This window comes from Pristis pectinata, chromosome 6 (genome assembly GCF_009764475.1).
Source record: "Pristis pectinata isolate sPriPec2 chromosome 6, sPriPec2.1.pri, whole genome shotgun sequence".
Lineage (NCBI taxonomy): Eukaryota > Metazoa > Chordata > Chondrichthyes > Rhinopristiformes > Pristidae > Pristis > Pristis pectinata.
The window spans coordinates 111,213,927-111,240,260 of NC_067410.1; the positions used below are offsets into that span (position 1 = coordinate 111,213,927).

The 26,334-nt window shown below is 47.6% G+C and overlaps 2 protein-coding genes across 2 annotated transcripts in view; both read left to right on the forward strand.

The window, feature by feature from the left end:
- The first annotated feature begins 14,242 nt into the window (after window positions 1-14,242).
- Window positions 14,243-14,717, forward strand: LOC127571916 (tubulin alpha chain-like). The gene has a single exon (XM_052018664.1). The coding sequence runs from the start codon at window positions 14,244-14,246 to the stop codon at window positions 14,715-14,717; it is 474 nt and encodes a 157-aa protein (XP_051874624.1). The 5' UTR covers window position 14,243.
- A 10,577-nt stretch (window positions 14,718-25,294) lies between these two features.
- Window positions 25,295-26,334, forward strand: part of tnfsf10 (TNF superfamily member 10) — a 34,950-nt gene continuing 33,910 nt past the window's right edge. The window contains exon 1 of the mRNA XM_052018797.1: window positions 25,295-25,468. Within this exon, the coding sequence (XP_051874757.1) occupies window positions 25,346-25,468 (123 nt within the window). The 5' untranslated portion in view covers window positions 25,295-25,345. The remainder of the gene's footprint in view (window positions 25,469-26,334) is intronic.

Below are 26,334 nucleotides of genomic sequence, written 5' to 3' on the forward strand. Positions count from 1 at the left end.
ACCAAGTGACTGAACATTTGGAACAATGTCATAGAGACTGGAGCAGGCATTTCCTCTGGGCTTGTTCACCATTTAATAGTGATTATTTTCTAAAGCTTCCTGTACTCAGGGAAATGCTTTTGATTCTCACAGCTAATCCCAGTCCTCAAATCTGCATTCCCACCTCATCCCCCAAATTCACTGATTCCCTCAGAGTCCAAAATATCATCTTGACTGTGAGCATCCTCAGAGAATGAGCCTCCACAGCCCTCTGGGCGAAGAAAAGTTTCCTTGTCTCAGCTTAAATGGCTGAGCTCTTCCCCTGGTACAGATCCACTGGTTGGCTTCTTGATATCTCCCTGTCCATCCATCTCAGAGCCCTGACTCTCAGTGAAATCACCATCATTTGTCCCAAAGTCCAGAGAGAGCAGCTTAATCTACTCAATCCCTCCTTCTTGGATAATCCCTAATGCTAGGGACCAGTCTCAGTGAATCCATGCAGACAGGGACTTCTTCCTTGGGCACAGAGACCAGAACTGCACCACTGCTCCACATGAGGTCCCACCAGAGCCCTGCACAACCTCAGCAAGACATCCATACGAAGCCACACGAGATTCTGCAGATGCTGAGATCTGGAGCAACACACACAAAAAAGTGCTGGAGGACCTCGGCGAGTCAGGCACCATCCATGGAGGGAAATAAACAGTTGACGTTTCAGGTCGAGACCCTTCATCTGGTCTGCTGTAACTCTGTATCCATGCTCTTTTGCTCCATCCCCCTTGTGATAGGGATCAACAAACTACTTATCATAGCATCACAGAGTGTGATAGTCATACAGGCCTTCGGCCCACCGAGTCTGTGCTGACCATCCGCACCCATTCACACTAAACCTACATTAATCCCATTTTTTATTCTTCCCACACTCCCATTAACTGCCCCCCCCCCAAGATTCTACCACTCATCCACACACTAGCGGCAATTTGCAGTGGCCAATTAACCCACCAACCCACACGCCTTTGTGATCACCCTCTCCAAAGCCTCCACCTCCTTCCTGTAATGCAGTCACCAGAACTGCACACAGTGCTCCAAATGTGGCCAAGTTAACGTTTCAATGTGACTTCCCAACATTTTACCACCTTTTCTACTTGTGTTGCCGCTTTCAGCAATGGAACATGACTAATAGGGAGAGCTTAAGAAAGAAATTAGGAGAGCAAAGAAGGGCCAAAACAAGAAGGTAGCTAAGGAAGGAATAGGTCTCCTCAGGGACAAGAGGGGTAACCTATGCATGGAGCCAGGGGATATGAGTGAGATCCTAAATAATAGTTCTCATAAGCTAAGATTAGATATCTTTATTAGTCACATGTACATCGAAACACACAGTGAAATACATCTTTTGCGTAGAGTATTCTTGGGACAGCCCACAAGTGTCACCACGCTTCTGGCGCCAACATAGCATACCCACAACTTCCTAACCCGTACATCTTTGGAATGTGGGAGGAAACTGGAGTGCCCAGAGGAAACCCATGCAATCACGGGGAGAACGTACAAAGAGTGGCCAGAATCGAACCCGGGTCGCTGGCGCTGTGATAGCGTTACGCTAACCGCTACACTACTGTGCCTGCCCATTGGTATTTAGCAGGAATACTGGATTGTTAAGGGAGGGGTATGCTGATGTTCTGGAGCACATCTGTATCAGGAGTTAGGAATAGCACATTAAGGTGGATAAACCCCCAGGGCCAGGCGGGATCTATCCTAGGATACTAAAGGAGCAAGGGAGGAGATTGCTGGGGTCTGGCAGAGATTTTAGTATCTTTGTTAGCCACGGGTGAGGTACCAGATGACTGGAGGATAACTGATGTTGTCCCCTTATTCAAAAGGGCAGTAGGGATCAACCTGGAAACTACAGGCTGGTGAGCCTCACATCAGTGGTAGGGAAGTCATTGGAGAAGATTCTGAGGGACAGGACTTATGTTCACTTGGAAAGGCAGCGACTGATTAGGAGGAGTCAGCATGGTCTTGTGCAGGTCATGTCTCACAATCTTTTCTTTTTCAATCTTTTTATTAGTTTTCAAATTAATACAGATTAATATATCAATGTTTATACATGCAATACAAAGAGATCAGGGGAACTATCATGACATGGATAATCATAAAGAACAAAAATCTGTAGATCCAACGATCTGTTAGTGAATGAATATAATATAAAAGAAAAAGATTTATTATAAAATATAAAAGAAAGAAAAAAATCCCCAAAACAATAAGAAAAATTATAAACAATATATCAAAGCAAACTAAGCGAAAGAAAAAAAAATTAAAAAAACAGAAAATAAAACTGGACTAAAATTTCTCAATAGAAACAGAGCAACATTACGTCGTAAACTCCATTCCTCTAAACTGAAAGGTTATTATAAGGGGATCTATATCATGTGAAAATATTGAATAAATGGACTCCAAACTTCCTCAAATTTAAGTGAAGGATCAACAGTACCACTCCTAATTTTTCCCAAGTTTAAACATGATATAGTTTGAGAGAACCATTGAAAAGTAGTAGGGGGCATCGGATCCTTCAATTTAAGCAAAATGGATCGTTTGGCCATTAATGTAACAAAGGCAATCATACGGTTAGCGGAGGCAGACAGATGGCCAGATTCTATCCTTGGTATGTCTTACAAATCTGATCAAGAACTTTGAGGAGGTAACAAAGAATATTAATGAAGGCAGACAGTAGACATGGTTTATATGGACTTCACTAAGGCTTTTGACAAGGTCCTGTACGATAGACTGCTCCAGAAGGTTAAGGCACAAAGGGATCAGAGGGATTTCTTTGACTGGAAATCTGTAACTCCTGGTGCATTACAGGGATTGGTGCTGGGACCTTTCTTGTTTGTAAAATAGATAAATGACTTGCATAATAATGTAGGTGATATGATCAGTAAATTTGCTCATGTCACAAGAATTGGTGGAGTCGTAGATAGTGAAGAAGGTTGTCTAAGGATACAACAGGACATAGATCAGCTGGGAAGCTGGGTGGAGTATTGGCAGATGGAACTTAATCCTGGCAAGTGTGAGGTGATGGACTTTGGGAGGTCAAATTCTGGTAGGACATATAGAGCAAATGGAAGGAACTAAAGAGCACTGATGTGCAGAGAGACCCTGGGGTCAAGTCCATAGCTCCCTGAGAGTGGCAGCACAGGTAGATAGTGTAGTGAAAAAGGCATTTGGAATGCTTGCCTTCATAGGCTGAGGCACTGAGTATAAGAGTTGGGACGTCATGTTGCAGTTGTAAAAAACATTGGCTGGACCACACTTGGGTATTGTGGACATTTCTGGTCACCACACTACAGATGTGGCAGCAGATTGGAGATATTCACCAAGGCGTTGCCAGGAACGGAGAGACTGGGTGTCCTCTGTTGTGTGAGTCTGTGGGAAATGACATTTCGTTCCTCTATGTGTTTTTATAGCATGTGGGTGACTGACAATAAAGTAACTTGAACCTTGAACCTTAATAGGCTGGGTTTGTTCTCCCTGGAACATAGAAGGGTGACCTTCTGAAGGTTTATAAAATTATGAGGGGCATAGATAGGGTAGAAGATCAGAATCTTTTCCCCAAAGTAGGGGATCCTAGAACTAGAGGCCATAGGTTCAGGTAGCAGGGGGGAAGTTTGAAGGGGATGTAAGGGTTAAGTTTCACACACACAGGGCGGTGAATGTTTACCACAAGCTGCCAGAGGAGATAATGGGGGGCAGATATAATTATGTTTGAAAGGCGTTTGGACAGGTACTTGGATCAGAAGGCATACAGGCCTAATGCAGGCAAATGGGATTAGGGTAGATTCGCCTCACGTTCAGCATGGGGCAGGAGGACCAAAGGGCCTGTTCCTGTGCTGTATGTTCCTGTGATTATGTGGAGACTGTGGGCCTTTCCACGTTGTCCATGGGATTGGGATAAAGGTAAGCTGGTAACTTACCTGGGAGCTGCCTGAACTGCGATGACCCTTTTTTTAAAATATAAACGCTTATTAACTAAAAGCACTACAAAAGGACAACCAGTGTCAATATACTACAACTGATACAGAAAGAGAAAGCAAACTAAGCAGCTACAAAACTACAGCAAGATAGCAGCTAACTAAACACCCGTGAAAGCAGCGAACTAGACACCTGCTAAACGCACCACACAATACTTTAGAGAAGAATCACATTCTCACCGACAATGACACACGTGATCCCCTGAGGTGCCCACTGAGCACGGAACTCAACCAAGGTGCCCGCGGAGACCGCGTGCTCCATCTCCGAGGACACCTGCACACGGATGTAAACACAGAAGACAGGCAGGTATGCGAGACCGGCCAGAAACCTCGGCTGCCCGCCACCGTGACCCATGGATGGCCAGCTTGGCCAGGCCCAGCAGAAGACACACCAGGAGATCCCCTGCGTGACCCTCCCCATGCTGCAACGGCTGACCATAGATCAGCAACGTCGGCTGAAGTGCAGCCAGAACACTGGGATGACCCTTCCTAGGAATGCCCAAGGACGGACACTCCCAGGACAACACTGACTAAGATAAGATTTCTTTATTAGTCACATGTACATTGAAACACACAGTGAAATGCATCTTTTGCGTGGAGTGTTCTGGGGGCAGCCCGCAAGTGTCGCCACGCTTCCAGCGCCAACATAGCACGCCCACAACTTCCTAACCCGCACGTCTTTGGAATGTGGGAGGAAACCGGAGCACCCGGAGGAAACCCACGCAGACACGGGGAGAACGTACAAACTCCTTACAGACAGTGGCGGGAATTGAACCTGGGTCGCTGGTGCTGTAATAGCGTTACGCTAACCGTTACACTAGCGTGAAGTGCCCCTACAATGCTCCAAAGGAGGGGCACAGGCAGGCAGGTGACATATGAGGTTCATGGTCTACTGCCCTCTCCTACCAGATTCCTTCTTCTTCAGCCCCTAGCCTCTTCTACCCATCACCTCTCAGCTTATGACATCTCCCCCCCTCCCCCACCCACCTACCTTCCCCCTCTCACCTGAATTCACCTGTCCCCTGCCTGCGTGCACTCCTCCCCCTCCCCCCCACCTTCTTATTCCGGCTTCTGCCTTCTTCCCTTCCAGTCCTGATGGTCTCGGCCCGAAACGTTGACTGTTTATTTCCACGGATGCTGCCTGACCCGCTGAGCTCCTCCAGCACTTCGTCTGTGTAGAAACTGGGTTAGAGCCTCAAGGGTGACTCGGGCCAGAAACAGGGTTAAATTAAAAACAGAAAACAGTGGAAACATCCTTTGGGTTAGACACTGCACACGAATCTTGTGGGAATGGATATTTTTTCTAGTTTTGGCGGTAGAGGTGGATACAATAACAACACTTCGTAGAATCATAGAACATAGAACAGTACAGCACAATACAGGCCCTTCGGCCCACAATGTTGTGCCAACCTTTAAACCTCGCCTAAGACTATCCCCCCACATATCCCTCTATCTTAAATTCCTCCGTATGCTTATCTAGTAATCTCTTGAATTTGACCAATGTACCTGCCTCCACCACCACCCCAGGCAGCGCATTCCATGCCCCAACCGCTCTCTGGGTAAAAAACCTTCCTCTGATATCTCCCTTGAACTTCTCGCCCATTACCTTAAAGCCATGTCCTCTTGTATTGAGCATTGGTGCCCTGGGAAAGAGGTGCTGGCTGTCCACTCTATCTATTCCTCTTAATATTTTATACACCTCTATCATGTCTCCCTTCATTCTCCTTCTCTCCAAAGAGTAAAGCCCTAGCTCCTTTAGTCTCTCATAATCCATACTCTCTAAACCAGGCAGCATCCTGGTAAATCTCCTCTGCACTCTTTCCAACGCCTCCACATCCTTCCTATAATGAGGCGACCAGAACTGGACACAGTACTCTAAGTACTCACAGTACATTTAAAAGACACTTGGACAGGTACACGGATAGGAAAAGTTTAGTGGGATATGGGCCAAATGCAGGCAAATGGGACTAGTTTAGGTGGGCATCTTGGTTGGCATGGACCAGTTGGGCCGAAGGGCCTGTTTCCATGCTATGTGACTCTATGACTCTGTAAAATATAACCATTGGAAACCAAGAGGCAAGGAAACATCCACAAAATAGTCATTGGACAATGATCTGGTTGGTCAGCAATGTCCTTGCTTCTGTACTGGGACAACTCCTCACTCAAGTGGCCGATACTTCCCAGCCAGATGCTCCAGGGTCACCACCTTAGAACAAGGATGAGTCTAGTGAGGACCGATTTTGAGGGGAAGGGGGAGGAGAAAGAGCGCTGATTCCCAAATTGGAGACGTAGCTGAGTGTCCTCAGACCTCTGGAACAGGTAAACCATCGAGGTGGAACCTCGGAAGTGCTGTATTAATGCTTGAGGAAAATATTACCTGTGAGGGTGATGGCAGAGCGGGCCCTTCACCAGGGACAACCAGGATCTCAGAGAGGACCTACCTTACTATGGTCTGCGATACCAGTTCAGGGTGATACTGGAGAGATGGTTAATGAAGAACAGAAAGTGACCCACAGTGCCTAAAGGATGCAATGGGTTAGGCAGCCAATCAACAATCATTGGCATCAAGGAAGTAAATTGGTAAATTGGTTTATTACTGTCACATGTACCGAGGTACAGTGAAAAACGTTGTTTTGCATGCCGTTCATACAGATCATTTCATTGCACAGTGCATTTAGATAGTACAAGGGAAAAAGCAATAACGGAATGCAGAGTAAAGTGTTACAGTTACAGAGAAAGTGCAGTGCAGGCAGACAATAAGGTGCAAGGCTATGATGAGGTAGATTATGAGGTCAAGAGTACATCTTGTTGTACGAGGAAACTGTTCAAAAGTCTTATAACAGTTGGGTAGAAGCTGTGCTTGAGCCTGGTGGTACATGCTTTCAGGCTTTTGTATCTTCTGCCTGATGGGAGGGGGGAGAAGAGAGAATGTCCGGTGTGGGAGGGGTGTGTTGACTGATTTACCGAGGGCAGCGAGAAGTATAGACAGAGTCCATGGAGGGGAGGCTGGTTTTCGTGATATGCTGAGCTGTGTCCACAACTTTCTGCAGTTTCTTGTGGTCTAAGGCAGAGCAGTTGCCGTACCAAGCCGTGATGCATCCGGATAGGATGCTTTCTGTGGTACATCAATTGGTAAAGGGGACATGCCAAATTTCTTTAGCCTCCTGAGGAAGTAGTGGCGCTGGTGAGCTTTCTTGGCCGTGGCATTTGGCATGGTTGGACCAAGACAGGCTATTGGTGATGTTCACTCCGAAGAACTCAACCTTTGAACCCTCTTGACCTCAGTGCCATTGATGTAGACAGGAACGTGTGCACTGCCCCCTTCCTGAAGTCAATGACCAGCTCTTTTGCTTTGCTGACACTGAGGGAAAGGTTGTTGTCATGACACCATGTCACTAGGCTTTCTATCTCCTTCCTCATTATTTGAGATACGGCCACTACAGTGGTGTCATCAGCAAACGTGTCAATGGAGTTATAGAGCGAATCTGGCCATGCAATTGTGAAGCGTATAGGGGAGTAGTGTAGGGGGCTGAGGGACGCAGCCTTGTGGTGAACCAGTGTTGAGAATAATCGTGCCGGAGGTGTTGCTGCCTATCCTCACTGATTGCGGTCTGTTGGTCCACGAAGTTAAGGATCCAGTTGCAGAGGAGGTGTTGAGTCCCAGGTTTGGAGATGAGTTTGCTTTGGGAATTATAGTAACTGAAGGCAGAGCTGTAGTCAATAAACAATAGACCAACGTAGGTGTCTTTACTGTCTCGATGCTCCAGAGATGAGTGTAGGGCCAGGGAGATGGCATCCGCTGTAGACCTGTTCCGGTGGTAGGTGAATTGCAAGTGGGTTGAGGTTGTCTGGGAGGCACAACTGCACCAATGAGGCGGTCACTGAGGTACACCTATACATGCATTTCCCGGTATATGTTCAACCAATTGTAAAGTCGAACAAGATACTGCAGATACTGGAAAAAGTAAAACAGAGAACCTCTGGATTGCTCGACAGGTTAAGCAGGTTCAGTAAAGAAAGAAAAAACAGGGTCAATGTTCTGGGTCACAGCCCTTCTGCAGAACTGGAAATGTGGAAAGATGGGCATGTGTTAAATTCCAGTCAGCGTGGGAGGGCTTCCAGAGGGCAGAGGGGATGCCCGTGGTAGGAGGCAAGCCAGAGTTGTCAAGGTGATGGCAGCTCTAAAAACTCAGCAAGGGAGAGATTAGAAAGGAGCCAGGAACCAATTGAAGCAGAAAGTTCCAACCACAGAGGTGCCAGAGACTGCAGATGCTGGAATCTGGAGTAACAAACAATCTGCTGGAGGAACTCAGTGGGCCGAGCAGCATCTGCGGTGGGAAAGGAATTGTCAACGTTTCAGGTCGAAACCCTACATCAGGACTCTCCGCTCTCTTCCCGCTGCTCCCGTTTCCCACGCCTGCGCACTGGTGTCTACGGGGGAGAAAAAAACTCCAAGCAAAATGGGGAAAGAAACAAAAAGATGTAAGATGTAAGATGACTTTATTAGTCACATGAACATCGACACACACAGTGAAATGCATCTTTTGTGTAGAGTGTCCTGGGGGCAGCCCGCAAGTGTCGCCACGCTTCCGGCGCCAACATAGCACGCCCACAACTTCCTAACCCGTACGTCTTTGGAATGTGGGAGGAAACCGGAGCACCCGGAGGAAACCCACGCAGACACGGGGAGAACGTACAAACTCCTCACAGACAGCGGCCGGAATTGAACCCGGGTCGCTGGCACTGTAATAGTGTTATGCTAACCACTGTACTACCGTGCCTGCCTCACCGGGTCAGGTGACTCTCCGCTCTTGTCTCGCTGCCGCCACTTCCCACACCTCTTTGACCACAGGTGAGGTCCCGCATGACTGGCGAGTGGTTAATATTGTTCCTCTATTTAGGAAAGGAACAAGGGAAAATCCAGGGAACTATAGACCAGTGAGTCTCACATCGGTTGCAAGGAAATTGCTGGAGAAAATTCTTAGAGATAGGATATACAAGCATCTGGAATCCAATGGCTTGATTAGGGAAACCCAGCACGGCTTTGTGCCGGGCAAGTCGTGTCTTACTAACCTGGATGAGTTTTTTGACAGGGTGACGAGAGAGATTGATGAAGGTGGAGCTGTGGATGTCATCTCTCTGGACTTCAGTAAGGCATTTGACAAGGTCCCACATAATCGGTTAATCAAGAAAGTTCGGATGCATGGGGTCAGTGGAGAATTGGCTGTGTGGATCCAGAACTGGCTTGCCTGTAGAAGACAACGGGTGATGGTTGAAAGAGCTTACTCGGGCTAGAGGCCTGTGAGTAGTGGTGTTCTACAGGGATCTGTACTGGGATCTCTGATGTTTGTGATGTACATAAATGACCTGGACGAGTATTTTGATGGGTGGGTTAGTAAGTTTGCAGATGATACCAAGATTGGTGGAGTTGTGAATAGTGTAGAAGACTGGTGACGGATACAGCGTGATATAGATCAGCTGCAGATGTGGGCAGAGAAATGGCAGATGGAGTTTAACCAGATAAATGTGAGGTGTTGCAGCTTGGTGGGACTAATGTCAAGAGGCAGTACACTCTTCAGGGCAAGACCCTTAACAGTGTTGAAGAGCAGAGAGACCTCGGGGTGCAAGCCCATCACTCATTGAAAATGGCTGCGCAGGTAGACAGGGTGATTAAGAAGGCTGATGGAATGCTTGCATTTATTAATCGAGGTATTGAGTACAGGAGTCAAGAAGTCATGACGCATCTCTATAGAGCTCTGGTTAGGCCGCATTCAGAGTATTGCGTGCAGTTCTGGTCACCTCACTATCGGAAGGATGTCGAGGCTTTAGAGAGGGTGCAGAGGAGGTTTACTAGGATGCTGCCTGGATTAGAGGGCATGTGCTATCAGGAGAGGCTGGACAAACTTGGTCTCTTTTCTCTGGAACGGTGGAGGCTGAGGGGTGATCTGTTGGAAGTGTATAAAATGATGAGGGGCATAGATAGGGTGGACAAGCAATATCTTTCTCCCCCACTACTGAGCGATCCAATACCAGAGGGCATGCATTTAAGGTGAGAGGGGGTAGACATGAGGGGTACGTTTTTTACTGAGAGAGTGGTGGATGCCTGGAATGTGTTGCCTGATAGGGTGGTGGAGGCAAATTCAGTGGGGGCTTTTTAAGAGGGGCTTGGATGGGCACATGAATGAGAGGAAAATGGAGGAATATGGGCATTCTGTAGATAGGAGGGAATAGATATGTCGGCACAACATTGCAGGCCAAAGGGCCTGTTCTGTGCCGTACTGTTCTAGGTTCTATGTTCTATGACTGAGAGTAGGGAGGGGAGATGGCCGGTATACAGAGGAGAGGGGGAGGGGTGTGCCCGGGCCAGTGGTGATTGGTGGAGTGAGGAGGGTGGAGGGTGACGGGAGGGTGGAGCCAGGTTGAGGGGGAGGGGGAGGGGGAGGGGAGGGTGAAGGTGGGAACAGAGGATGGAGGATGAAAAGCAGGAACACAGAGGGCTACTAGTTCTGGAATCTGACGAGGAAGGAAGGGTGAGGATGGTAAACCATTAGGGGAGAGGTGACAGGCAGATGGAACCAGGACCAGATTGGTGGGGGCTGGTGGGGTGGTGGGATAGAGCCTATGGATTAAATGTTTGGGTGGTAGGTTGATGGGACCAGAAGGGGGATGAAAATGGGTGACGGGGGGGGGCTGGATCTGAAGGGGTATGGGAAAGGGGGCAAAATAGAGAGGTCGGAGGAGGATTGGAAGGGGGGTGGGGGTAGCACCATCTATGAGGAGCAAACAAGTGGTCACCTGAGATTGTTGAGTTCAATACTAAGTCCGGAGGGTGGCAGAAGATGGGCTGCTGTTCCTCAGGTCTGCAGTTGCCATCATTGGAGCTATGTGGAAGGCCAAAGTCAAGGTCAGTGCAGGGAATAGCAGGGAGAACTAAAGTAACAGGCGACCAGAACATCAGTGCCACTCTGACACCAGCCACCTCTCACCCTCCCCTTTTCCGCATTCCAAACAGACCATTCCCTCCAAGTCCCCCCCACCCCCGGTCCACTCTCCCACCTCCTCCAACCACTCTCCCTCTCAGGGTACTTCCCTCAGTAACCCTGGCAGATGCTGTACCTGCCCTTTCACCTCCTCCTTCCCCACCATCCAGGGACCCAGGCAGTCTTTCCAGGTGTGATTTACCTACACTTCTAATTCAATATATTGCATTCAGTGCTCACTGTGTGCAATGTGTGGTCCCCTCTATGTTTCACACAAGCAAACAGGAGCAGGAGCAGGCGACCTGGTCCTTCAAGCCTGCCTCATCATTCAATAAGAACTGCCCTAGGCCTCAAGTCCTCTTCTCTGTCAGTTCCCCACAGCCCTCAATGCTTGACCGTTCAAAAATTTACATGAACCCCCGGTGATCCGGTCTCCACAACCCTCCAGAGCAGAGAATTCCAGAGATTCACACCCTCTGTGAGAAGTGACTTGTTCCTTATTTTATCATTGTGTTCCCTCGATCGAATGTTTTTGCCCAAACTGATGCAAGGTTTCCACCCAAAACATCGACAATTCCTCTCCTCCTGCAGACACTGATGACCTGCTGAGTTCCTCCAGCAGATTGTTTGGGATTGGAATTAAGGTAAAATAAGATTGGTTCTATTGGAATTGGTTTATTATTGTCACATGTATCAAGGTACAGTGAAAAACTTGTCTTGCGTACTCTTTGTACAGAGCAATTCATTACACAGTGCATTGAGGTAGTATAGGGTAAAACAATACAGAATGCGGAGTAAAGTGTCACAGCTACAGGGAAGGTACAGTGCAGGCAAACCGCACAGTAGTGCAGCGGTTAGCACAACACTATTCCAGTGCCAGCGACCTGGGTTCAATTCTGGCCACTGTCTGTAAGGAGTTTGTACGTTCTCCCTGTGTCTGCGTGGGTTTCCTCCGGGTGCTCCGGTTTCCTCCCACATTCCAAAGACGTACGGGTTAGGAAGTTGTGGGCATGCTATGTTGGCGCCAGAAGCGTGGCGACACTTGCGGGCTGCCCCCAGAACACTCTACGCAAAAGATGTCTTTCACTGTGTGTTTCGATGTACATGTGACTAATAAAGAAATCTTATCTTACAATAAGGTGCAAGGTCATAATGAGGTAGATTGTGAGGTCAAGAGTCCATCTTATTGTACTAGGGAACCATTCAATAGTCTTATAACAGCAGGATAGAAGCTGTCCTTGAGCCTAGTGGTACGTGCTTTCAGGCTTTTGTATCTTCTGCCCGATGGGAGAAGGGAGAAGAGAGAATGTCCTAGGTGGGAGGGGTCTTTGATTATGTTGGCTGCTTACCAAGGCAGTGAGAAGTGTTGACAGAGTCCATGGAGGGGAGGCTGGTTTCCGTGATGTGCTGAGCTGTGTCCACAACTCTCTGCAGTTTCTTGCAGTCTTGGGCAGAGCAGTTGCCATACCAAGCCGTGATGCATCCGATAGATTTCTGTGGTGCATCGAAAGAAGTTGGTGAGTGTCAAGAGGGACATGCCAAATTTCTTTAGCCTCCTGAGGAAGTAGAGGCGCTGGTGAGCTTTCTTGTCGATGGCTTCTGCATGGTTGGACCAGGACAGGCTATTGGTGATGTTCACTCCTAGAAACTTGAAGCTCTCAACCTCAGTACCATTGATGTAGACAGGTGTATGTGCACCACCCCCTTCTTGAAGCCAGTGACCAGCTCTTTTGTTTTGCGGACATTGAGGGAAAGGTTGTTGTCATGACACCATGTCACTAAGCTCTCTATCTCCTTCCTGTACTCCGACCCATCACTATTTGAGATCCAGCCTACTATGGTGGTATCATCTGCAAACTTGTAGATGGAGTTAGAGCAGAATCTGGCCACAGCCGTGAGTGTATAGGGAGTAGAGTAGAGGGCTGAGGACGCAGCCTTGTGGGGCACCAGTGCTGAGAATAATCGTGCCAGAGGTATTGCTGCCTGTCCTCACTGATTGCGGTCTGTTGGTCAGGAAGTCAAGGATCCAGTTGCAGAGGGAGGTGTTGAGTCCCAGGTCTCAGAGATTGGTGATGATTTTGCTTGGAATTATAGTATTGAAGGCAGAGCTGTAGTCAATAAACAATAGTCTAATGTAGGTGTCTTTACTGTCTAGATGCTCTAGAGATGAGTGTAGGGCCAGGGAGATGGCGTCCGCCGTAGGCCTGTTTCGACGGTAGGTGAATTGCAGGGGGTTGAGGTTGTCTGGTAGGCTGGAGTTAATGCATGTCATGACTAGGCTCTCGAAGCACTTCATGATAGTGCTCAAGGTTTAGTGGGACATGTTTCCGTGCGGTAGAGCTCTATGACTCTCTATGACACTCTTGGATCCGTGTTTTCCATTGTGAGTGGCCACAGAGCAGGAGGTCCCATGAGCTGGTGGTGATGTTACACTTCTTCAAGGGTTGATAAGGTCAGTTGTGAGCAGTTTTGGGCCCCATATCTAAGAAGGATGTGCTGGCATTGGAGAGGATTCAGAGGAGGTTTACGAGAATGATCCCGGGGATGAAAGGGTTAACGTATGAGGAGCATTTGATGGCTTTGGGCCTGTACTCGCTGGAATTTAGAAGGATGAGGGGGATCTCATTGAAACCTATGGAATATTGAAGGGCCTGGATAGAGTGGATGTGGAGAGCATGTTTCCATCAGTGGGAGAGTCTAGGACCAGAGGGCACAGCCTTGGAATAGAAGGACATCCCTTCAGTACTAAGATGAGGAGGAATTTCTTCAGCCAGAGGGTGGTGAATCGGTGGAATTTGTTGCCGCAGACGGCTGTGGAGGCCAAGTCATTGGGTATATTTAAAGCGGAGGTTGATAGGTTCTTGATTAGTGAGGGTGTCAAAGGTTACGGGGAGAAGGCAGGAGAATGGGGCTGAGAGGGAAAAATAAATCAGCCAAGATGGAATGGCGGAGCAGACTGGATGGGCCGAATGGCCTAATTCTGCTTCCTATATATTCTGGTCATATTGCAACAATGCACTTGTGAAAGTCGACCCGCGCTGTAATTAAGCAGACAACAGCAGAACCAAGGAGCGGTTAATTAATGCTTTATTATTTTGATGCTAGCGGGAGTGAGGGATACAGAGAAAAACTAAACAGTGTAACCTGAGTTCTGTACTGATCCTACTTGGAGATTTACTCGGTTTCGGTTACTTACATCAACTCGTTACTGTCAAGCAAAGTAACAGTCACCTTTCCATAGTTAATATAACTTGGAAAAATGCGTGAGTGTATCAGTATCCACGTTGGCCAGGCTGGTGTCCAGATCGGCAACGCCTGCTGGGAGCTGCACTGCTTGGAACATGGCATCCAGCCTGATGGTCAGATGCCCAGTGACAAGACCACTGGGGGCAGAGACGATTCCTTCAACACATTCTTCAGTGAGACAGGAGCAGGAAGGCATGTTCCCCGAGTTGTGCTTGTGGACCTGGAACCAACTGTGATAGATGAGGTTCGTACCAGAACCTACCGCCAGCTCTTCCATGCTGAGCAACTCACTACTGGGAAAGAAGATACAGCCAATAACTATGCCCGTGGTCATTACACAATTGGCAAGGAGATCATTGATCTGGTTCTGGACAGAATCCGCAAACTGGCTGACCAATGCACAGGTCTGCAGGGTTTCCTGGTCTTCCACAGCTTCGGTGGTGGCACTGGCTCTGGTTTTTACACACGATGCTTCAGGTTCACCTGACAGTAGGTTTCCACAATAAAGAAATGTGTCCTTTATGCTCATTCATCCAACTTACATATTTCTTTCCGGATATTAATATGACATCATAGGCCATTCAACCCCATCGAGTGTTGGCCAACTCTCAGTGCAACCCTCTCAGCGCCAATACTCCACTCAGTACTCTGATATATTCCCCTTTCACGATGGTTAACTCCCCCTGCTTCCTCTGCCACCCAGCTACACACTACGGGCAATTAACGGCGGCCAATTACCCTAACAATCCTTACATCTTACATTTCCCTCCACAGATGCTGCCTGACCCGCTGAGTTCCTCCAGTATTTTGTGTGTGGTTGCTCCAGATTTCCTGCATCTGCACTCTCTCTTGTGTCTTCCATCTCTGGGATGTAGGAGGGGGAAACCCACGCGGTCACAGGGAGAGCGTGCAAACTCCACACAGGCAGCACCAGAGGGCAGGACCGGAGCTGGGTCACTGGAGTTGTGAGCAGCAGCACTACCTGCTGCGCCTCTGTACATTAAACTCTGTTAGCGCAATGCAAGAACAACACAGCTCCTCTGCAATCAGATTGAATGGCAGAACAGGTTTCAAGGGTTGAGTGGCCAAATCCAACTCCTAAGATTTCTTTATCAGTCACATGTACATCGAAACACACAGTGAAATGCAACTTTTGCGTCGAATGTTCTGGGGTCAGCCCGCAAGCGTCGCCACGCCTTCCGGCGCCAACACAGCATGCCCACAACTTCCAAACCCATACGTCTTTGGCATGTAGGAGGAAACCACAGCACCCGGAGGAAACCCACGCAGACACGGGGAGAGCATACAAACTCCTTACAGACAGTGGCCGGATTTGAACCATTTGGCACTGGCGGTGGGAGGGAGAGAGGGAGAAACGGAGCTGTAGAAAACTTTGGTTCAGCCACCCTTGGAGTACTGTGGGCAGTTCTGGTCACTGTACTACGGGAAGGATGTGGAGGCTTTGGAGAGGGTGCAGAGGAGGTTCACCAGGATGCTGCCTGGATTAGAAAGTATGAGCTATAAGGAGAGGTTTCACAAACTTGGGTTGTTTTCTTCTGAAGTGTCAGATGCTGAGGGGAGACTTGATCGAAGTTTGTAAAATAATGAGAGGCATAGATCAGAGTAGAATGACTCTCTTTCCCAGGGTGGGAAATGTCAAATACTAGAGGGCATGCATTCAAGGTGAGAGGGGGATAGTTCAAAGGAGATGTGCGGGGCAGGTTTGTTACACAGAGAGTGGTGGGTGCCTGGAACATTTTGCTAGGGAAAGCAGATAAAATAGCAATGTTTAAGAGGCATGTAGAACAGGCGCATAAATAAGCAGGGATATGGATCACTTGCAGGCCGATGGGATTACTTTAATTTGGCATCATGGTCGGCACTGATATTGTGGGCTGAAGGGCTGTTCCTGTGCTGTACTGTTCTATGTTGTATGTACAAGAGCACAGCATCTAAAATAAGGAGATGTAACTCTGGAGTAAATGAAAATGAAAACAATGCAGATGCTGGAAATCTAAACTAAAACAGGAAAGTGCTGGGAACACTCAGCAGGTCAGGCAAGCTGTGGAAAGTGAAACAGAGTCAAAGTAAAAGTGGAGTTTATTGTCCATCCTGCACAAGTCCATGTGTGCACCAGTGCAGTGAAAAACGCAGCAGCATTACAGGCACAGATAAGCAACATTCACAAGAAAAACATAAATTATACACAACTTTTATAAGGAAGAACACAATAGAACAAAATAAACGAAGTCCATTTTAGTGCAAAGTGGTCACAGTGTTGCTAAACTGTAGTGATTGGGGTTGTGCCGGTTGGTTCAAGAACCAAATGGTTTGAAGGGAAGTAGCTGTTCTGAACCTGGTGGTGTGGGGACTTCAGGCTTCTGTACCTCCTGCCCGATGGGAGCTGCGAGAAGATGGCACGGCCCGAATGGTGGGGATCTTTGATGATGGATGTTGCCTTTCTTGAGGCAGCGCCTCAGTCGATACTACCGATGGTGGGGAGGGATGTGCCCATGAGGTATTGGGCTGTCCACTACTCTCTGCAGCTTCTTACGTTATTGCGCATTGGAGACCTCTTGAAGAGAGTTTACGATCTGAAACATTAATCGTTCCTCTCTCCATTGATGCTGACCAACCTGCTGAGTGTTTCCATCATTGTATTTATTTGTTATTTTGGGGGGCTTTAGAGAAATGGGCAGGGGTGAGGCCCTGATTTTAAATCTGAGGCACTGGACAGGCCAGGTAGGTTGAAGGATGGGTTGGGTTTTCCCTACATCTTACAGGTTTCAATGTCACATTACACCCCATTACACCACTCCCCCTTCTTAGATCTCTGATTCAAGATCCCTGATCCTGCCCACCTCTCTCCTGGAACACTCCCATTGAAGAATCATAGAGTGATACAGCACGGAAACAGTCAATGCCGGACAAGCTGCCCCATCTGCCAGTGTTCGGCCCACTTCCAATCCATGTACCTGTCCAACTAGAGAAACAAAGGACTGCAGATGCTGGAATCTAGATGAAAAACATGATGATGCTGGAGGAACTCAGCAGGCAGGCAGCATCCGTGGAGAAAAGCAGACAGTCAATGTTTCAGGTCAGGACCCTTCTTCAGGACTGTTCGTCTTGTGAGATGTGGGAGTTCTGGAAACATCCAATCTCCTTGATAACTACATCTGCACAAGGTGCATGCAGCTGCAGCTCCTACAGACCATTGTTAGGGAACTGGAGATGCAGCTGGATGGCCTTCGGCTCCTACAGGATAACGAGGAGTTCATAGATAAGAGGCTACAGGGAGGCAGTCACTCCTAAGCTGCAGGAGACAGGTAGCTGGGTGACTGTCAGGAGAAGGGCGGAGAATAGGCAGGTAGTGCAGAGTGCCCCTGTGGCCGGTTCCCCCTCAATAACAGGTACACCGCTTTGGATACTGTTGGGGGAAAGACCTACCGGGGAAAGCCACAGTGACCAGGTCTCTGGCACTGAGCCTGGTTGTGTGATGCAGAAGGGAAGGGGGGAGAAGAGGAGAGCGGTAGTGATAGGGGAATTCCATAGTAAGGGGCGCAGGCAGGAGATTCTGTTGACATGAAAGAGACTCCCAGATGGTATGTTGCCTCCCTGGTGCCAGGGTCAGGATGTCTCAGGTCGGGTCCACAGCATTCTGAAGGGGGAGTGTGAACGGCCAGAGGTTCGTGATACATATTGGTACCAATGATATAGGTAGGAAAGAGATGAGGTCTTGAAGAGGGAATATAGGGAGCCAGGTGGGAAGCTGAAAAGCAGGACCTCAAGGGCAGTAATCTCTGGATTGCTGCCTGTGCCACGTGCCAGTGAGGGTAAGAATAGGCTGATTTGGTAGATGAATGTGTGGCGAGGAGTTGGTGCAGGGGGCAGGGTTTCAGATTTGTGGATCATTGGGATCTCTTCTGGGGAAAGTATGACCTGAACAAAAGGGACGGGTTACACCTGAACTGGAGGGGGACCACTATTCTTGCAGACAGGTTTGCTAGAACTGTTGGGGAGGGTTTATACTAATTTGGCAGAGTGATAGGTCAGGGGTTGGAGCATTTAGTGTACAAGTAGATGCAGAGTGTAGAAAGACTGTGAGGAAGGATAAGCATTTGAAAGGGCAAAATTGCAGTCAGTTGGATGGGCTGAAGTGTGTCCGCTTTTAATGCGAGAAGCATCAGGACAAGGCTGATGAACTTCGAGCGTGGGTAAGTACTTGGAAACTATAATGTGGTGGCCATTACAGAGACTTGGCTGTCGCAAGGGCGAGGAATGGCGCTGGGATATTCCAGGGTTTAGATGTTTCAAAAGGGACAGGGACGGAGGTAAAAGAGGTGGGGGAGTGGCTTTGCTGATCAGGGGACAGGGTCACAGCTGTAGAAAGAGACGATGTCCTGGAAGCCGAGCGTCCCACTGCGTCACTGTGGGTGGAAGTCAGAAGAAACAGGAAGGGAGTGATCACTCTATTGGGAGTATTCTACAGACCCCCCAGTAGCAGCAGAGACACTGAGGAGCAGATCGGGAGGCAGATTTTGGAGAGGTGCAAAAATAACAGGGTTGTTGTCATGGGTGATTCCAACTTCCAGAATATTGAATGGCACCTCCTTCGTGTAAAGGGGAGAGATGGAGTGGAGTTTGTTTGGTTGTGTCCCGGAAGGATTCCTGACAGAGTATGTGGACACGCCTGACTAGAGAAGAGGGCCATTCTGGACCTGGTACTAGGCAATGAGCCTGATCAGGTTTCAGATCTCTCAGTGGGAGAGCATTTTGGAGATAGTGACCATAACTCCTTGACTTTTACCATAGCCTTGGAGAGGGATAGGAGCAGATGATATGGGAAAGTATTTAACTGGGGGAGGGGGAATTATGATGCTATTAGGCAGGAACTTGGGAGCGTAAATTGGGAAACAGATGTTTGGGAAGTGCGCAGCAGAAATGTGGAGGTTGTTTAAGGGACACTTGCAGGGGGCTCTGGATAGGTTTTGTCCCAATGAGGCAGGGGAAGGATGGTAGAGTGAAGGAACCGTGGTTGACAAGAGACGGCAAATATCTTGTCAAGAGGAAGAAAGAAGCTTACCTGAGGTTTAGAAAGCATGGATCAGACTGGGCTCTGGAGAGTTACAAGGTAGCCAGGAGAAGAGCTTAAGAATGGACTTAGGAGAGCTAGAAGGGGGCATGAGAAGGCCTTGGTGAGTAGGATCAGGGAAAACCCCCAACGCCTTCTGCACATATGTGAAGAATAGCAGGATGACCAGAGTGAGGGTAGGACCAATCAGGGATAAAAGAGGAAACATGTGCCTGGAGTCGGAAGAGGTCCTTAATAATTACTTTGCTTCAGTATTCACCAGAGAGAGAGACCTTGACGTTTGTGAGGATAGCGTATGACAGGCTGATATGCTAGTGCATGTTGACGTGAGGAAAGCGGATGTGCTGGAACTTCTGAAAAACATTAGGATAGATAAGTCACTGGGGCCAGACGGAATATGTCCAAGGTTTTTACAGGAAGCGAGGTAAGAAATTGCTGTGCCTTTGGTGATGATCTTAGTGTCCTCACTAGCCATAGGAGTAGTGCCAGATGATTGGAGGGTGGGATATGGTATTCCTTTGTTTAAGAAAGAGAGTAGGATTAACCCTGGGAATTACAGACCAGTGAGTCTTACTTCAGTGGTGAGAAAATTACTGGAGAAGAGTCTTAGAGACAGGATTTACGGGCAGTTGGATAAGTAGAGGCTGATTAGGGACAGCCAGCATAGCTTTGTGAGGGGCAGGTCGTGCCTCATGAGCCTGATTGAATTCCTTGAGGATGTGACAAAGCACATTGATAAAGGTTAGAGCAGTGGATGTGGTTGTACATGGATTTTAGTAAGGCATCTGATAAGGTTTCTCATGGAAGGCTCATCAGAAAGTCAGGAGGCATGGGATCCAGGGAAACTTGGCTGTGTGGATTCAGAATTGGCTTGCCCATAGAAGACAGAGAGTGGTGGTAGATGGAGCGTTTTCTGCCTGGAGGTCGGTGACCAGTGGTGTTCCGCAGGGATCTGTTTTGGGACCCCTGCTCTTCATGAATTTTAGAAATGACTTGGAGGAGGATGTGGAAGGGTGGGTTAGTAAGCTTGCAGATGATACAAAGGTTGTGGATAGTGTAGAAGGTTGCTGTAGATTACAACAGGATATTGGTAGAATGCAGAGCTGGGCTGAGAAGTGGCAGATGGAGTTCAACCCTGAAAGGTGTGAAGTGATACACTTCAGGAGATGAATTTGAAGGCAGAATACAAGGTTAATAGCAGTACTCTTGGCAGTGTGGAGGAACAGAGGGATCTTGGGGTCCAGGTCCATAGATCCCTCAAGGTTGCAGCGCAGGTTGATAGGGTTGTTAAGAAGGCGTCTGGTGTGTTGGCCTTCATTAGTCAGGGTATTTTCACAAGATCACAAGATCACAAGATAAGGGAGCAGAAGCAGGCCAGTCGGCCCATCGAGTCTGCTCCAAGGAAAAGGGAAAAGAAATGGGGTGGGAAAAAAAGAGAGAAAAAAAAAACTATTCTAATCCCATTTGCCAGCCTTATCCCCATATCCTTGATACCCTGACTATTTAGATATCTGTCTATCTCCTCCTTGAATACCCCACTGATCTGGCCTCCACTGCTGTGCGTGGCAAGGAGTTCCACAATTTCACCACCCTCTGGGTAAAGAAACTTCTCCTCATCTCTGTCTTGAAACTGTACCCTCTAATTCTAAGATTGTGCCCTCTGGTCCTGGACACGCCCCACCAAGGGAAACAGCCTAGCCACATCTACTCTATCCTTACCTGTCAACATTTAAATGTCGCTACGAGGTCCCCTCTCATCCTTCTGTACTCCAGCGAGTACAGTCCAAGAGCCGACAAACGCTCATCATACTTAAGCCCTTTCATTCCTGGAATCATTCTCGTAAATCTCCTCTGAACCCTCTCCAACGTCAGCACATCCTTCCTAAGATGCGGGGCCCAAAACTGCGCACAGTATTCCAAATGAGGCCTCACTAGCGCCCCGTAGAGCCTCATCAACACTTCCTTACTTTTATACACTATACCTCTCGAGATGAATGCCAACATAGCATTCGCTTTCTTAAACCACCGATCCAACCTGGTGGTTAACTTTTAAGGTATCTTGTATGAGTACCCCCAAGTCCCTTTGTACTACCGCACTATCAATCTTCTCTCCTTATAGATAATAATCTACCCGCTTATTTCTACTTCCAAAGTGTACAACTGCACATTTCTCAACATTGAATATCATCTGCCATTTCCTTGCCCATTCTCCTAAACTGTCTAGGTCCCTCTGCATCCTTTCTATTTCCTCTATGCTCCCTACTCCTCCACTTATCTTGGTGTCATCCGCAAACTTAGCCACACAACCATTTATTCCATCATCCAAATCATTGATGTACAAGGTAAAAAGGAGAGGCCCCCAACACCGACCCTTGCGGCACACCACTAGTAACCGGTAACCAACCAGAACGAGATCCTTTTATTTCCACCCTTTGCTTCCTGCCAACCAGCCAATTCTCCACCCATTTTGCTACCCTGCCCATAATTCCATGACCTCTCATCTTATTAATCAGTCTCTTGTGAGGCACCTTATCGAAGGCCTTTTGAAAGTCTAAATACACAACATCTACCGCCTCTCCCTTATCCACCCTACCTGTGATTTCTTCAAAAAACTCCAATAGGTTGGTCAGACAGGACCTCCCCTTCACAAAACCATGTTGACTAGGTCCTATCTTGCCTTGCGCCTCTAGGTATTCGGTAACCTCCTCCTTGAGGATAGACTCCAATAATTTTCCCACCACTGACGTCAGACTAATAGGTCTGTAATTGCCTTTGTGCTGCCTCCCACCTTTCTTATACAACGGAACTACATTCGCTACCCTCCAGTCCTCCGGAACCATGCCAGAATCTATCGATTCCTGAAAAATAATCGCCAACGCCTCCGCTATCTCCACAGCCACCTCCTTCAGAACCCGGGGATGCACCTCATCCGGTCCGGGAGACTTATCAGCCTTAAGCCCTTTAGTTTTCCAAGCACCTTCTCCCTATTAATCTCAATTGAACTCAGCTCCAATTCGTGAGACTCCTGACTAACGGGCACATTGCTTATGTCCTCCACGGTGAAGACCGATGCAAAATATTCATTCAATTCCCTTGCCATCTCACTATCATCCATTATAATACCTCCTGCACCGTTATCAATTGGTCCTATGTCAACCCGTGTCTCTCTTTTATTCCTTATGTATTTAAAAAAACTCTTAGAATCCTTCCGAATGTTGTCCGCCAGCTTCCTTTCGTAACTCATCTTTGCTTTCCTAATGACCTTCTTAGTTTCTCTCTGCAGATTTTTAAAATCGTTCCAATCTTCTGTTTTCCCACTAATTTTTGCTACTTTGTACGCCGCCCCTTTTGCTTTATTTTATCCTTCACCTCCCTCGTTATCCAATCTGTGCCTTTTTTTCCATTCAAAACCTTCTTTTTTCTTGGAATATATCTGTCCTGCATTGTCCTTATTTCCTGTAGAAATTTCTTCCATTTTTCCTCTGCCGTCCCTCCAGCTAACTTACTCCTCCAATCAATTTGGGCCAACTCATCTCTCATACCATTGTAATTTCCCTTATTCCACTGAATATCGATACACCAGTTATCAGCTTCTCCTTCTCAAACTTGAAACTAAACTCAATCATATTGTGATCACTTGTTCCCAGTGGTTCCTTTACCTTTAGTTCCCTAATCACCTCGGGTTCACTACACAGCACCCAATCCAAAACAGCTGATCCCCTGGTGGGCTCCTCAATAAGTTGCTCCAGAAAAACATCCCTTAGACATTCCACAAACTCACTCTCCTGAGTTCTACCGCCTTGCTGCATTTCCCAGTCCACCTTCATGTTAAAATCCCCCATAATTATCTTCACATTGTCACTCTGACATGCTTTTTCTATCTCAATCTGCAACTTATGGTCCACTTCCTGACTGCTGTTCGGGGGCCTATATATGACTGCTATTATTGTTCTTTTACCCTTGCTATTTCTCAGCTCCACCCATAAGGATTCCACCTCCTCTGACCCAATGTCCTTCCTTTCTATTGATTTTATATCGCTACTAACCATCATGGCCACACCTCCCCCTCTGCCTACCCTCCTATCCTTCCTATATACTGTATACCCCTTGACATTCAGTTCCCAATCACATCCATCATGAAGCCACGACTCAGTGATTGCAACGATGTCATATTTATTAACCTGTAGTTGTGCCACTAGGTCATCTACTTTATTCCTGATGCTACGTGCATTTAAATATAGTATGTTTAGACTGGTATCTGCTATTGATTTTATTGTACCTCTATCGATCAGCAGATTATCCTGACTTTCTACCTGTCCATCCTTCTTACTATCTTCGCTACCTACTATCTTAGACATGTTCGTGTAGACCTCATCCCCTATCCTAACATTCGGTATCCGAACATCCTCATCCCCGATCCTAACATTCCCGCTTTTCAAGAGCCGTAAGGTAACATTGCAGCTCTATAGAACTCTGGTTAGACCACACGGAGTATTGTGTTCAGTTCTGGTCGCCTCATTATAGGAAGGATGTGGAAGCTTTAGAGAGGGTGCAGAGGAGATTTACTAGGATGCTGCCTGGATTGGAGAGCATGTCTTATGAGGATAGGTTGAGTGAGTTAGGGCTTTTCTCTTTGGAGAGGAGGAAAATGAAACATGACTTGATAGAGGTGTACAAGATGATGAGGCATAGATCGAGTGGAAAGTCAGAGACTTTTTCCCAGGGTTGAAATGGCTAACACGAGGGGCATAATTTTAAGGTGATTGGAGGAAGGTATAAGGGGGATGTCAGGGGTAAGTTTTTTACACAGAGAGTGGTGGGTGCGTGGAACGCACTGCCGGCAGAGGTTGTGGGGGCAGATACATTAGGGACATTTAAGAGACTCTTAGATAGACACATGAAGGATAGAGAAATGGAGGGCTATGTGGGAGGGAAGGGTTAGATAGATATTAGAGCAGGATAAAATGTCATAGTCAGAGGGCTCAATGGGAAAAATAATAGAATTGCTCTAATTTACAAGCCATATTAGCAGATTACAGAAGGTTAATCAGTATTCAGTTGGCACAACATCGTGAGCCGAAGGGCCTGTACTGTGCTGTAATGTTCTAAAGTTGTTATTGTACCTGCCTCAACCACTTCTCCTGGCAGCTCGTTCCACATGGATACCATCCTTTGTATAAAAAAAGCTGCACCCTCAAGTTCCTATTAAATCTTTCCCCTCTCACCTTAAACCTTGATTCCCCTACTCTGGGAAAAGACTGTGCGCATTCACCCTATCTATGCCCCTCATAATTTTATACACATCTGTAAGATCACCTCTCGTGCTCCTAAGGTCCAAGGAATAGGATTTCTTTATTAGTCACATGTACATCGAAACACACAGTAAAATGCATCTTTTGCGTAGAGTGTTCTGGGGGCAGCCCGCAAGTGTCGCCACGCTTCTGGCGCCAACATAGCACGCCCACAACTTCCTAACCCGTACGTCTTTGGAATGTGGGAGGAAACCGGAGCACCCAGAAGAAACCCACGCAGACACGGGGAGAACATACAAACTCCTTACAGGCAGCGGCCGGAATGGAACCTGGGTCGCTGGTGCTGTAATAGTTTTACGCTACACTACTGTCCCAGCCTGTCCAACCTCTCCCTATAACTCAGTGCCTCTAGTCCTGACAACATCCCTGTAAATCCTTTCTGCACTCTTTGCAGTTTCATCACATCTTTCCCACAGCAGGGCGACCGAAACTGAACATAGCGCTCCCTCACTTATGGGCACAAGCTGTTGTACCCTGGTGGAGACTTATAACCAAGTCGAAGTCCCTTAGTACGAAACAGAAACATTTTCTGGGAAATGCAGGAATCGAAACCAAAGCCTATCAACAAAGGAAGCCACAGGGGAATTTTTTCTGCAGGCTGCTTAACTCCTCCTCCTCTGTCCCAGCTCAAAGGAAAACACCCATCCAAAAACAAAGCACTCCAGGTCAGGGGAGTCGTAGGTTAGTACAGATTCTGATCCTTTCCTCAGCATGGGAAGCAGTAATGATCTCGTCACCGCCCGAAGACTTGGATGTTTGCTGGTTTCACTGCTGACCTTGCAGGGTCTGTGCTTTACCGTCACTTATCTGCACTTTAGCCACAAGTTGAAACAGGTAGGAAAGCAGCCCAGTTACTTCTCACTCTCTCATTCCCTATCTCTGCTGGCGAATTGTGCGGGGAGGGGGGAGCAGTTCACCTTCCTTTTGCATTTAGCTCTTGAGCATCGATAATATTAGCACCGTGCAAATGCAGAGTTGTGCATTTTAAATACAGAAGGTGATGCATTCTTGTATTTAATGCAAAATTATGGATGCTTTTAAATGCAACTTTAAAGGAAGCCTTTTGCAATGCACTCCTTCGCCCCCAAAAAAGTCACTGAGAAAGTGATTGGGGGTAGGGAAAGCGATGATTTTGCGCTTCGTTGTTGTTTCAGGGCGGGTTGTGTTCGTGCAAGGGCGCTGTCTACAAACACCAGAACCCGTGTCAATCTCCCAAATTGAGTGCAATCAACAAATTGCAGCGGCACGGGTGTAAAGAACACCCTAGTACTCCCGGAAATCAAGTCTGTTCCCCAGCGTACTGGCCAAATTTGAAACTTTTGGTAAAGTAAATATTGAGATTCATTTATAGCAAAAAAAATCAGTTTGTATTGTGGAAGGAACCGACTGTTTTTGTTAACTGCAGCTCACCAATGAGTGCAGTGATCTACATTGGCGTCAGGCTTGGTAACGCCTGCATTGTTCTGCATTGTTTTCAGATCTCCACACCAGCGCGCCCTCCCCACCCCTTCTGTCTGTCACCACAGGTCCCAGAGGTAGCGCACACCACGTCTGCAGGTTTAACCGTTTCACCACTGGCACCCCCCGCCTTCAGCTGCCAGAGCCCCAAGCAATGGGCACTCAGGCAGCTCTTGGCACTTTAGCCTTTGTGTTTGCACTACTGTCTTTGCACCATGTGTTTTGTGCTTGTCGCTGCATTT

Coding starts and splice junctions, on each gene's coding strand:
- LOC127571916 (XM_052018664.1), top strand. CDS start 14,244: ATGCGTGAGTGTATCAGTATCCACGTTGGCCAGGCTGGTGTCCAGATC.